Source organism: Spermophilus citellus, assembly GCF_964194105.1.
Source record: "Spermophilus citellus genome assembly, chromosome: 1".
NCBI lineage: Eukaryota > Metazoa > Chordata > Mammalia > Rodentia > Sciuridae > Spermophilus > Spermophilus citellus.
The window spans coordinates 218,935,877-218,950,509 of record NC_138182.1 but is presented as its reverse complement, the minus strand read 5'-3'; the positions used below and the strand labels follow the sequence as shown (position 1 = coordinate 218,950,509).

General features: G+C 33.6%; 1 protein-coding gene across 2 annotated transcripts in view; it reads right to left on the bottom strand.

Annotated features, from left to right (window-relative positions):
- The window catches only part of EDIL3 (EGF like repeats and discoidin domains 3), a gene marked incomplete at its 3' end in the record, with an annotated part of 399,965 nt that overhangs the window by 156,655 nt on the left and 228,677 nt on the right, over nucleotides 1–14,633 (bottom strand). For both annotated transcript variants that reach the window (XM_081296057.1, XM_081296058.1), the window contains one exon: nucleotides 13,896–14,009. In XM_081296057.1, the coding sequence (XP_081152183.1) occupies nucleotides 13,896–14,009 (114 nt within the window). The remainder of the gene's footprint in view (nucleotides 1–13,895; nucleotides 14,010–14,633) is intronic.

The following is a 14,633-nucleotide window of genomic DNA, read 5'->3' as shown; positions in this document are numbered from 1 at the left end:
GAAAATATACTTGGCTAGCCAGCTCCTGAAATTTCAAAAACTGTATGTACTGTTATATTCTTGGGAGTAGAGAGGCTGTGACTAGAATGTAAAGCAGTGGTTCCTTTTTACTTCTATGTTGCTAAAAAGTGTCAGACTAATATTATAAATTTTCTAATATTTTTCTTTTTAAACTTCAGTTTAAATTTGGATTCAATTAATCTGGTTGTCTCTTCATATGTTTAAATAAATGACAGTCTGCTTCCATTTTTAAATCAATTAAAGTAAATGAAAGCAACTCTCTAGAGAATTGTTATTAAACTAAAAAAATCTTAGTTATCCACTCAGCTGACCAAATTTGTCAAGTGTCCAAATTTTTCCATTTAGTTACTTTAGGTGTTGTGGAGTGGAGGACAGTAAATACATTGAAGAACAAGGCCTCTTCCTGAGCATGATGAGATCTGAAAGAGATCTGTGCTTCAGACAGAGGGGCACACACTGCGAAAGAAGGAGTGACTCAAGTCAATGTCATGTACATTGCTGTTGGTGGTGTGTTGCAGGTGGTGGATTTAGCAGATTCCATTTCAAAAGGAAAGGAAATTAAAACATTAATTTTGTGTTTTCCAAGTGCTCTTTTAAAGATATCTATTGCTTTTTTAATCAGAAAAAAATTACAAAGAAAATATTAAAGGGCCATTCAAAACAAGGGTCCCTTAGCAATTCTCCAAGTGAAGCTCTCACACTTCATAAAGTAGCACAGAGATACTCACTAGAAATTACTGGGTGTGAACTGTACCTTAGAAAAAAACTCCCCTTCCATTACATTCATTTATCAATTTCATTGAACAAAATTTTCATATTATTTTGCAATATTTTCAGGGTAGCAGTGCCACCAATTACAGTATAAAAATAGTTTTGCTTATTATGATTAGACCAAATAACAGAAGTTCGTAGTTAGTAGTTGTGTGGGGACTTTTATAGTGTTTTGTATAATGAACAAATTTACAGAAGCTTCCATGACAAAATCCACCTAACTACTCCAAAAGGTTAACTGTGTATAAACAGCTGGTATTTTCCCACACTGATGAAAGGAGTTGAGAAATACCAAACAAATTGTTTTCCTTCTCAGGTACACTTGTAGGATGACTGTTTTTCTTGTTTTATAGATTTTCTAGTACAGTCTATAAAACTACTTATTGTGCATTACAAGAAGCAACTTCAAATTAAAATATTGTTATAAATGAGAAGTATCATTAAGTTAACTTCATCATTCATGCAGAGAAGGGAGTAAGAAAATAAGGAGAAGCAAAAATTTTCTGAGCCATATGACCTAGACATGGGATCAGAGAGAGAAAGACAGAACTACACAGAAAACCAAGTAATGAACAAGACTTCTTCATAGTTCTGGTTCATGGTTCTGGCCATCTTTTTACTGAGGTAAATTGAGGGGATCTTTTGGTAAAAGGCAGACTGAGTGTGCCCAGCTTCCTGGGCAGTGCATAAGGGTAAGGGATGAGGAGGGAGGAGAATTGGAGGTAGTTACTTAATTTGGCTCTTTCTCTTGTCTTTTAAATACAGGTTAGTGTTCACAGGGTAGGTACCTTAGAATACATCACATCTCCAGAATTTAAAAACTTTTAAAATCTGTGCTCTTGATTAGAAGTAGAAATGGGTTCAATCATAACACCTCAATCTTGTTAATAAAACCTCTGTGAACACAGTGACAAAAATGTGGCTTAACAATGTGGTCTTCTGCTGTTGTACTTACATGTTTTTAACACATAGAACTAGAGAACAAAACTCAACAGACAGGCCAGGAATAAAGGTTAAATAAATTTTGCTTATTGATTGCTTTCATTTCTAAAAGTTTCAAGCATATTATAAGGGGAAAATCATATTTTCAGACAGATAAAGCATTAACTTGGGGTTATTAACCATTTCTATGGATAGACCTCTTTGTCAGTTTGGGGAAGCCTAGGGACCTATTTCAGAATAACACATTTAAATGAGTAAAATGAAATGTAAGGAAATACAAACAATTGAAATATTTTAAAATGCATGATATGTTAATATAAGCATCTATCTACTAATGCATTAAATAAAAGGCAGATCTACTAGAAATTCCTACTAGTGAAAAAATGTAAATGAAAGTTTTAGAGATTTGCAACAAATTACAGTATTTGTGATTTCTGTTAGTCATAGGTATTGCTAATTCTAAAGTTGTCATTGCCTATATTTGTAATTGATAGAAATTCTAAATTTTAGGCAGTCCTTAATAAAAACGAATGTTTTATTTTTGTTTTCTCATCACACAGCCACCTTCATCCTTCCATTGAGAGTCTTATACTTTGGTTGAAAATCTTGCATTGAGCACTTAAAGACTGGGATTGAGAACACTCTTAAATCCTTGTAGAAAAGCATTCATGCTCTGTTAAATTAAAGACTATTAACAATGGTAAAATCCAGGAATAATTCCAGTGGAAAGGGAAATGGCATTATTAAGTTTCTGCCAAGTAAATATAAAGAAATATTTATATTCCAAATAGTCGTTTTATGAATGTTTAAAAAAATTGTGTCTGTGCAAGTGTTCCAGAGAAAATATGAAATGAATTTTATCTTGAACAAACCACCATGGATATCTCTGGATTCTCTGAGCTAAAAGCTGCAGTTTCCATTCCTTGGTGTTTTGTAGTTAGATAATAGTGCTGAGTATTTATAGGTTTCCTTATATAACTATAGTTCTTACCATTTTTTCTTGTCAGAATAGTTTATTTTCTGTCCATGCTCCTGTTTTCCTTGAATTTTAGTATTGGATTTACTGACTTTTCTCTGGCTCTACTTTTTATAGAACCATATTCCTCAAGTTCAATTTATTTTTAAGTTGGATACTTTATGTATCCATTCCCTTTAGAGCTCTAAAAAGAAAGTGTATTATTGACCAGATAAAGCTATTAAAGTAACTATTATGAAATTTATTTTTAGGACCTTAGTCACCTCAATGGCTCTTTAGGGTTTAAGATATGCTCCAAGTACCATAACTTGGGAGGTATGGTCTGTGGTTTTCATTGCTTACTCTGCACCTGCTCAACATGAGCACTTTCAATCCGTCATATTTCTCCTCCACCCACTACAATTATGTAAGGACCATTAAGGGTTTGAGCCTCCAAATTAAGACATCTTTTTTTTAGTCTCCATTTCCTGTCCAGCTCCTATTCCAAAAGCACCCTTTACGTGGTTTCTCAGTCTTTATGCTCTATTTCTCAGATTACTGCTATTCTATTTTTTGAAACTTTGCAGATAAACAATGATTTTATCTGCTGTAAACTCTATTCTTAGCAATCTTCCACTCTTTTCATTTTTTTTTTCTCTTGGCAATGCCATCCTATTTTGTCACTTTACCAGTCTCATCTGACTTTATCAAATCTGAATCTTCATCACCAAGGCATCCCTGAACTACCATCTGCATTTTAGTAATCAGCAGCATTACCTCATCTGAGTATCTCCAATGCACCTATAATTCCACCAGCCTAAAAAGGAAAGCAGTCTGTCGTGCCCTAATTCTTCAGTTGATGAAGACAGCTCTGAAGATAAAACTCAAAATGTGGACTTGGCTCTTTGTCTTACATGCTGCTGGAAGCCATCACTTCCAAGTGTGCCGATTCAGTTGAAAACTGTGGGCAAGGGTCATGCCAGTTGTTGCTGTCACTGCCAAACTTAGCCCCAGGTTGCCAGTAAAATTTTATTGCAACCATTTGAAACCCTTGAGAGCTCAGGAAATCATGTCATCATTTGGAACACTGTGCACATTCAGAGAAGATCAGGAACCATCTTTTTTTTTTTTTTTTTCTATCTGAGGAAGGCATTTATCTCTGCTGTTCTTGAATATTATAGAAGCAGAAATCACTGTGATTTGTACTGTAATTTTTTCATTATAAAATATCTATTTCAGGCTCACATTGATCGTTGGATCCCAAATTTTACCTTACTACCCAAGAATGCTATGTTAGCATTTATAGGATAATATCTTTCCCATAAATTACACTTGAACCAAGTTCTGAGTGTCCACTTCTAGAATGACTTATTTTCTTTTTTCTTTCTTTTTTTCTTTTATAAACTGTAAAAACTTTAAGTTTCCCCATTTTCTGCAAGGGTGGGAACTGTGAAGATGTTTGAAAATATTAGTATTTTCAGTGAGAAAAATACAATAATTTTTAAGGATCCACTATAGTTCTAAATTTTATGAGCACTAAATCAAGTTATGCTATTCCCAAAATCCTTGTCTCTGAGTACTTTATCTTTTTTTCTTTGAATTGGGAAACATTAGGGTACATTTTTTGAAAAAGCCAAGAAAATAAATTTATGGTTAACTTACAGAAATACATGTTTTAACATGTATTGGGAATGCTGATATAATTTGAAAATCAAGAATACATAAGAATGTCTTACTTATAAATTATTTTGCAATCAAATAAAAAAAAACTACCAAGTAATAAGAAACCTATTCAATTTGTTAGAGGTATTTAATAAATCCTAGAAAGTCTATTTGAGCATATTTTCTGATATTTTCCTCTTTCTTTTATTACATTATCCTTTTAAGGTACAGCAGGTGAACTTTCAAAATATGATATGTCTGCACAAAACTGTTGGGTAACATTTGAAAAGATATAGCCAGAGGCATCTGACTGAAGATGGAACTTATGTGTCAGACACAGAAAATCCAATTCAGTTTTGTCACCAAGTCAATTTTTTTCTGTTTATTGTTGCAAAGACTTCACCCTGCAGTAATGTTGGAATCATTTATTTTCTTGAGAACTATTGATACACTTGCACAGCATTGTGTTTTCAAACTTCCTGTCATACCCTTTAAAAGAATGTGAGAAGTTGAAATAATTATCTGTATTTGAGAATATATCCCTGTGGTTATTTATATTTGTAGACCTGCATATTCACTGGTAGACTGGAAATATTATATATCTTGGATCTAGTATTATATGCTTAGTGCTGAGTATAAAAAGTTCATCAACTCACAATTTTATTTTTTCTCTTATGTTCATAAAAGGTGGAAGCCTGAGGAAAATGGTCCTTTTTCCATTCTACTGGACTGCTGGATTATTATTTTTTTATTTTTAATTTGTTCTTTTAGATATACATGACAGTAGAGTGTATGTTGACATACTGTACATACATGGACTATCACTTATTCTAATTAGGATTCCATTCTTGAGGTTGTACACCATGTGGAGTTTCACTGTGGCATATTCATATATGAACATAGAAAAGTTATGTCAAATTCATTCTACTGTCTTTCCTATTCCTATCCCTTCCCCCTTCCTTTCATTCCACTTTGTCTAGTGCACTGAACTTCTTTTCTTCCCTTCCCCACCCTTGTTATGTGTTAGTATTTGCATATCAGAGAGAACATTCAGTCTAATATATCAAATATTAATTACCTGAAATAAAACAAGGATCAATGGTAAATGGTTATTTTTCTGTTTCTCCTTGATTTCTTGCTATATTTCTCAGACAGTAACATTTACTGTCTGAGTTAAGCTCTATTTAGTGTTTTACAAATCCTTTCTGGTTGTAAAATATGTAGTTTATAATGTGGATTTTGGAGTGCATAAATATTGTTTTATCTTGATCTCCAAATGAAATTTCTTGACTCCATAATATTTAGACCTAAAAATCAGGTGATCCTTCCACAAATGCTATCACATGATGATTAAAAATCATTCTTTTTTTTTTTTTTTTTTTAAAGAGAGAGTGAGAGAGAAGAGAGAGAATTTTTTTTTTTTAATATTTATTTCTTAGTTCTCGGCGGACACAACATCTTTGTTGGTATGTGGTGCTGAGGATCGAACCCGGGCCGCACGCATGCCAGGCGAGCGCGCTACCGCTTGAGCCACATCATTCTTAACTCATCACTGAATTTTAGGATTCGCAAGGACAAGTAGGTTGTTTATCCCTGAGGATATTATCCTTCCCTTTGTAAAACTCTCATCTCCACCACCCTCCCCCTTTGTTAAGGTACAGATTGCATTCTTCTGCTCTCAGCTCAAATGTCTCTTCTTTAAACCCTCAACCAGAACAGGTATCCCATCATAACTTTCTCTTCTCCTCTGCCTTCATGGCACTCATTAGATTTTATAATTAGGTATTATGTCACTCTTGCTCTTTTATTCCATTAATCTGTGTAATACATGACAATAGAAACTGGATTTAATCTAATGATATTTTTGCCCCAGCTTTAGACATGGTAGCTAAAGTTTGATGTAAGTAGGTGAATGAATAAATTCATTCACATATGTCCTAAAAACCTTGTACATAGTTATGCTAAGAAAAGCTCAATACACATTTGTGGCTAGTTTATTTAATCACAGAGTTTGATATATTCATTTAAGTGTGCTTCAATTTGCTTTTTCACTTCTTAATAAAAAAACCTCTTGATTTAAAACTATTTTATATCAGATTTTATTTTTAATTTATTTTAAATGACAAAATTATAAAATTATACATATTCATCTAGGATGCCATGTGCTGTTTCTTTACATGTACACATCATGTAATATCTGAATAAAGCTAAATATATCTCTCTTCTCATATTATCTTCCTGGAGAAAATTTTCAAGATCCTTTGTTTCTAGCTTTTTGAAGTGTGCAGTACATAATTGTTATCTACAGTTATCCTACTGTGCAAGAGGACACCAGAACTGTATTCTCCCTTCTAAATATAAGTTAGTACCAATTGATCAATTTCTTCTCTCCCTCCCTTCTCCTTCCTCTCGCAGCCTCTGGTAACAAACATTTTACTCTGCACTTATCTGAGATTAATATTCTCATACTCCACACATGTGAGATGGTGGGTCTCTATGCTTGGCTTATTTCACTGGCAAATTTCTTTCATATTTTGTTTTGGGGTCTATGTCCTACCTGGATAGAGAAGAGTAGGACTTTAGTGTTGTATTGTAAACTTCCATAAAAATTTTTGTCAATTATGTATTCTCAGTTACAAAAGATAAGTGAGCTGTTTGACCATATAAAATATCTAAATTATACAAAAAAGCAAATGTAGGGATACACTGGTTTTGGCTTTTCACACAACTCCAAAATCCTCATGTGTATTTACTTACGCATTAATTTACTTACAATATTTATTGACCTAGGCATTTTACATCTACTATTAATTTTAACCTGTTCATCAATATGAATCAAATTAAATTGTTAAGTTCGCTTACAGATAAGGAACCCGAGGAACAGAAAAGGCAACTAGTTTGTTCAGGATATAAAGATACAAATAGAAAAGTCATAGTTCTCTTTAAATGCCAAGACTGTGTTTTTCCCTCTAATGCTGCTTACACTCACCAAGACCACTCATCACGTGTAAGTGTTTTTAATATATGCAGTGTAATAAACAGTTTCCTTTTACCCTGCAAGAGACAGGATCATATCATACTTAGAACTGCAGGCTCTGCAGCTGCAATGACTGGGACTGAGGCCAAGCTCTGCAGTTTACTAGCCATGTGAACCTAAGCAAATTATTTAATCACTCAGTAGCTCAATTTTCTTTGTAAAATGGAACCAGTAATAAATACCACCTATTCCAAAGACTGCTGAGAGGATTAAATAAATTAATATTTAAAGTACTTTGGACAATTCTTGGCACACAGTGAAGTCTAAAATTAAAATCAACATTATAATATGACAATTGGTGGCAAGACAGTCTAGCAATGTGTTTACCATTATTTACAAATTCATCTTTATAAAGCAACAATTGCATTGAATATATACAATACATATCACATTATTTACTTATGTATTTTCATTGAATAAGCCTATACTTACATAAAGGTATAAAGTAGTACACACTGACAATAAAAAGAATATATATATATATATATATATATATATATATATATATATTCTTTATATATATCACACACATATACTACACATATATGTGCATTTGTAAATAATAGTTCATTTTTATTATGGTTAAAGAGTTATGAATGCTCAAAAATGAATATAATTTACAGTTTTAAGAAAAGCATGAATAATTTTGACATTTTGAAACCTCACTTTGTTTTCAATTGAAGATTTTAGTTTTTATTTTTCATAAAGCCCTCTGAACTCATCCAAGTCTTAATTCATTTTGGCATAATAGTTTGGCAATGTTGCATTCTAAGAGCTCCCTTGGTAACTATCTTAATTTCCAGAAATAGTGTCAGTGACGAAAATGTATTTGAGTGCCATTCCTGAAATTTAATCATGTCACATTTAAACAGCCAGGAGGGAATTGTATATGGCTATTATGGGCCATATAGCCCGATAAATGAAAACAATTCTAGTTATTTTTAGATTAGTTATCTAATGAGCTATCAATTTCCATTGTACTTACTATGGTTTAAACACCACATGCTGTTAAACATACATGGCAAGGGGCCGGGTTGTGGCTCAGCAGCAGAGCGCTCGCATGTTCGAGGAGTTGAGTTCTTTTCTCAGCACCACATAAAAATAAATAAAAATTAAGGTATTGTGCCCAACTACAACATATATACCTATATATAAAACATACATGGCAAGGCATATCTGTTCTTATGAGAATACATTTCTCATTCCAGTCCGTCATCATTTTCCTTTCAAGCTGTTTATGGAAATGACTGTCTGGACACTTGAGCTTTCATCATTGAAAAGAATCAAGGGAGTCTAAATGAGGACTTTAATTAGAAAAATTGTTATAATGCTGTAATAAATATGGTAGGAACACCTAAATGACTTTCATATATCAATCAATAGCAATTTTATTTAAAATATAAAACTAAAAGATAATTAAGATCTTCCAAAGGAGATGAGTAAATTATATAGGCCATATCTAAAAATCTGATGTGACCTTACTTAAAGTTTCATTTCCTTAACCCACCTATAAATGTAATTAGTAAATAATTACTGGAACCTTTACCTGCAAATTTTATGGCAAAAATTAAAGGGTTAATTGTTAAATCAAAGAAAAGCAATGCAATTTGCATCAATATTTATTGAGTACAATGAATGCTAGAGTACCAATCTGTACCAATGTTGTACCAAGTAAGTACCAAAGTGCTGAATTACATTTTATTATATTGCTAAAGGCAGTTTTACAATACTGCTTTAAAAAGGAAAGTCAAATAAAAATAACTTGATAGTAGTTGAAGACACTGAGAGTCTACGGCCATACCACCCTGAACGCGCCCAATCTCGTCTGAAGACACTGAGAAAAATAATATCTCATTCCTATTCTTAAGGAACTAAAAATGCTAGGTTCATTCATTCATGAGCAGATTTTTTATTGAACACACTATGTGCCAACACTCTTCTGGCAATTATAAAATCTCATGGAGCACAAACTCAATTGAGGGAATAGTCAATAAACAACATATAAATCTGAAAATAATTGTTAGTGATTAATGTTAAGGAGAAAAAAAACAAAGCAGAAAGTGTGTTCCACTATGCTGAGGTCAAGAGGAAGGCTTCATTGAGTTTTGGGGTTTTTTTCCTTTTCTTTTTTTTTTCCAATTACCTGAAAGCAGGATGGGGATGTGTCACAATAGCAAATACCGCAGGAAAAAAAAAAAAAGGAATGGGAAAGGAAATATTCTAGGGCAATAATACACCAGGTATATGCTAGAAACAGCTAGGAGGTCAGTGTGGCTACAGTTGTGCATAAGAGTGACCAGAAATGGTGTTTCAGAGAGAGCAGTGAGCAAGGTTGGGTAGAGATGGGTCCTTGAATCTCAGAAAAGAGGACTATAACTTTTACTCTGCCTGACATCAGCAAAGTGAGAGACTGGGCTGTGAGTTGGTGCTTTCTCAACTATTTTTGTTTTGTTTTGTTTTGTTTTATAAAGGTTGCTTCTGACAGCTGGATTGAGAATAGATTGGAAGGAGCACATGTAGAACCAAGGAAATACTCCTTTAAGTAAATTTGCAAAATGAGGGTTCTTTATATCTTTGAAAAAACATTTTTGTCATCTTCTTCATTAATAATTTCCCTCCATGAACACATTTCTTCCTGGCATCTGTGCTTGTGAGTGTGGGCATATAAGCATGTGTGAAGGTGTGAGGAGCTTGTGGATCCCTGTAGAGAGTGTGTGCCCCTGTCAGAGTTTCCTCCTGAGCCTCCTGCTCAGCATGGGATCCTGGCTTAAAGCTCCCACCCTCTCCTCTTCTCACTCCCAAATGAGAGGGAGTAGATAAAAGGCAGGGGAATAGGCAATGAGAGAGGTGAAGTCAGTCTTTATTTTTCACATAGTGCTCTCTCTTTAAATTTCATTTAAAATGTAATTACACTTTCCAGGTTATAAAGGTAATATAGAAAAGTTTCAGAAAATTCAAAATACACCAACTGTAAGATGAAGATACAATTCAACTCTAAGTATTAAATTGCTTCCTTTATGGAAATTTTTTTTCATATTTTTGCCATTTGTTTCCTGATGTTATGTTTAATTGTAAGAACTGAAAGATATAATAAATTGAGGATAATTGATATTCCTCTTCTGTCTTTATTATAAATGTTCCACAGTTTATTTTTGGCTTTTACTATTTTATAGTTATTATTAATATTATTAATTATTATTTTATTTGGTACTGGGTATTGAACCAAGGGGAACTTAACCACTGAGCCACATCCCCAGCCATTTTTAAAAATATTTTACTAGAGACAGGGTCTCATCGAGTTGCTAAGTGTCTTGCTAATTTGCCGAGGCTGGCTTTGAATTTGTGGTCCTCCTGCCTTAGCCTCCCTAGCTGCTAGGATTACAGGCATATGCCTCCACACCCCGATAATTATACTATTTTAAAGTCAGTTCTAGTCCTTTGCAGTTTCTTCTATTATTTACTATTTTTGAGGGTGTTGAAATGATTTCACAATGAATGACTTTAAAAATAAATCACAAATGCAAAATTCCACCAAAATAAATTGAACTAAAGCCATTGATAGAAATATGAAAGAAGTAAAGCAAATAAATGGAGTACACAAGCCCAAGATTAAACTAATGACCATTGGGTTTGAACACAAGGGCAGCCATGTTTTAGTACAGGTATCCTCTGACACTACCCAACAGTTAGTCTCCCTTCTTTGTGAGTTATCCCAAACAAATAGCTTCTCTGCCATTCTTACAGGTGTAAGCTAGTCAATGGTAACACTCTGGGAGTGATGCAAAACCCAGATGAAAATTTATCAATTTTGCTGCAGGGTGAAAGCTGTCACATTAGGTATAATCTAACTAATGTCAATTCCTAAGATCCTAACTTCAAGCAGCAAAGAGTTGTGCCATCTGTAACATGAAGCTGCTCCTCTGTGGTGAATTTTCAATGTTCTCAATGTGTAGAACTAAATTTTCAGGTCAAGGAAGACAATTCACTATCATGTCTATGTTCAAAGGAAAGTCTTAAATATAGTGTATAAATACAAAACCAAGCCCAAGAAAAATAGAATGTTTCTCTAAACACAATATCAAAAACTGATTGGAAGACACCAGGTACAAACTGATGGCAAGTGAATTGACAGCTGATTTCAATATATGCTTTCCATAATCAATCAGTCATCTTTTTTCTCAAGGGCAGTTTCAGATGCAGTAACCTCAACAAAAGTCTCTGATGACAGTATAAACAGGTTTTAGCTCTTGGTTTCAAGATCCAGCTCACACCCAGTCTTCTTTGATTTCAACATGTTGGCAGACAGCTGTGTGTTCAGTTGATCTTTGGGCAGCAAAAGCATCTTTCCCTCTTTCCTGGTGTTAGTGTTTATTTCATAAGCTCCACCTCCCCCAGCTATCAATTCTGACCTCCACCCCAATTCCTTAATGCCCTACGTCTCGGTCTAGAATGTTCATATCTTCAGAGGCTAGTTCATCTGAATCTGATTCAGAGAGCTAGGAATGGATCAACTCAGAGTGACAGTCATCCCGAGGCAGTTCTCATGAGTCCCTTAAAGAAAATGGGAAGGCCTCTCCCTCCAGCTGCTAACTGTCCAGTCTTCCTATGAATAAGAAGTGTGGCATTAGCATGCCTGGATGTGCTAAGCCAGGTGCCATTTTAAGCTCTGCTTAGTTCCAGTGCTTCTTGGAAGATACTCTATTCTGGTCCCAGAACTATTTTTGCTACACAAATGTAATATAGTTCACTGACGTTGGTTTGTTTATTCTTCATCATCTTAGTAAAGTGTTCATTTGTAGACATCATAGGGGTAGCTTTTTAGCACAACTATCAGCACTGACTAGGCAGCCATCTTCATTTTCCATGAAACAAACAAACAAACAAACAAACAAACAAAAAACAAAGGATCAAAGTTCTGTGCCTGGGGTTGGCCAAGAGCTGAATCTGCATGTGAGTTAATGAAGGTGGTCAGGTAAGTGCTCTATGGGAAGGTTGCTAGACTAGCTGCTTGGCTGGCTACTGGTCTCTGATTGGATGGTCTATCTGTCCTCAAGCTGCCCTTTCATCCCTGTGGCTTGCCTCCTCAACCCATGCTCAATATCCTCCAATCATTTGAAGCCAAGAAAAATTTCCCCCTCAGTCCATCAGTTTGTACCTTGTGTCTTCCAATCAGTTTTTTTTTTTTAATATTGTTTAGTGAAACATTCTATTTCTTTTTGACTTGGTTTTGTATTTATATATTGTATTTAAGACTTTCCTTTGAATATGGACATAATAGTGAATTGTCTTTGATATTAATAACTTGACTATGTTAGTGTAATTTTTCAGGTTAGGATGATGAGTATGTATTTTTTAGATGATCATTTGTTTGTACATATAACTCAAATAAATTGTTCAATATAATTCCCTATTTTATAGACCTTGTTGGGAGGGAAAAGAAGAAGGAGGAAGTGGGAAATGTGTGACTATGACTAAAGAGATAGAGAAAAAAAAGAGAGGAAGTAATGGTTTTATTGTATGTTCATTTTGATCATCTGTATCCGAAGAGGTTTCTCAGTTTAGAGGAAAATGCACTGAATTGGGAATATAAAGCCTGCATTCTTATTAGTTCTGCTTCTATAACCAACTAATTGACGAATTGTGAAAGCTTGGGCAAACCACATCACATATGTATCTAAATTTCTACATCTGAATTCTTATCTGCATCTTTATTCTGAGTTTGAATGATATTGTTGTGATGCTCAGATAGTATAATACACATAAAATCTGTAGCATATGAAGTTTCCTAAGTACCCAACAATTATAAAGTGATATCATTAGTGTTCTTATTTACCTGTGTTTCTGCCTAATTTAGGTCCCTCGCCATTGACAATAGCCCTGTTACTACTTTTAACCTCCTTTTTTTTTTTAATTTTTAAAGAGATTAAAACTTTCTGCCTGTTTTTAAACATTTCACACAAATTATTGTCCTGCCATTTGATTTACTATCTCAAAATGTGACTGTGTTAGGTTTCTAAGAAGACAAATAAATTATATATAAAATCCTTGCTGATGTAACTAAATCCTTTTTTATCTCTACCTTTATTTGTGATAGAGGCTCTTTGGTTCCAATGTCTATCAAATCAAAAGTAACCACTCTGTTAGTATAAATCTAGGTTATAAACACTCTCAAAATCAAAATGGGATTATTTGGAAAAACAGACTTGAGTATCTTCAGGACTGTTGCCATTCCTTTCTGACCACAATGCTACTTCTATGCATACTGTGAACTGGAACATATCCTGGAAAATATGTGTGTGCTAATAATATTATGTCAATAAATATGGAATGTGCCATTTTGACCAATTATGAACTCTGAAAGAAATGGTAATGATTTTGGCCGGATTCCATAATAAATGAAGGATACATAAATAAAATCATTCATGTATGTGTATGTATATATCCACATATGCATATACATGGATATACATATATAATATATATATATACACGTATGAAAATACTTACTATATTGACAATTTCTTCCCATAAATTCTCCTGGGCACTCACAGGAATAGTTAGCAACAAGGTCCGTACATATACCACCATTTTTGCAAGGTTCTGCTTCACATTCATTTATATCTAAGGAAACAAGAATAAAGGAAGAGGGTTATTGGTAAAACAATGATTAGATATTAGAAGGTTTTAGGTATTTCAAATGAAAAAGTACTTACCATGTCAGTGATACAAATTCTGCTTAAACCAACAGTTCATTAAAATCAAATTTAATCAATTTCAAATAGAATTGAAAAATCCAGATGAAGGATCAACAGAATTAAACCATTCTCAAATTCTAAAAATACATATGAATAGTTTGGGGAAATATTCAGTATATCCTTAGAATTAAATCAAACAAATTAACCCTGATGGAGAGATGAATTGGTTTTACTTACAAGATCTAGAAACCACCCCGCAGCAACTGCCAATTAACACTGTCTCATTTCATCTTAATTCATTAAAATTCTAACTGACGGAGATGTTTTAGTTTTTAAATAGTTTGCCTTTGATGAATACGATGAGAAGCAAATTAGAGTTAATCGCTAAAGCTCATTACATGCAAAGTATAATAAATGTAAATGATGATCACTTCCTAATCTCATTCAAGAGTTTCTAAAGTTTGGATGACTAAGGGGACTTACCTTTCATATACCATTATCACATATGATACAAAACCATATGTAATAACATTCATCAAATTATACTAAT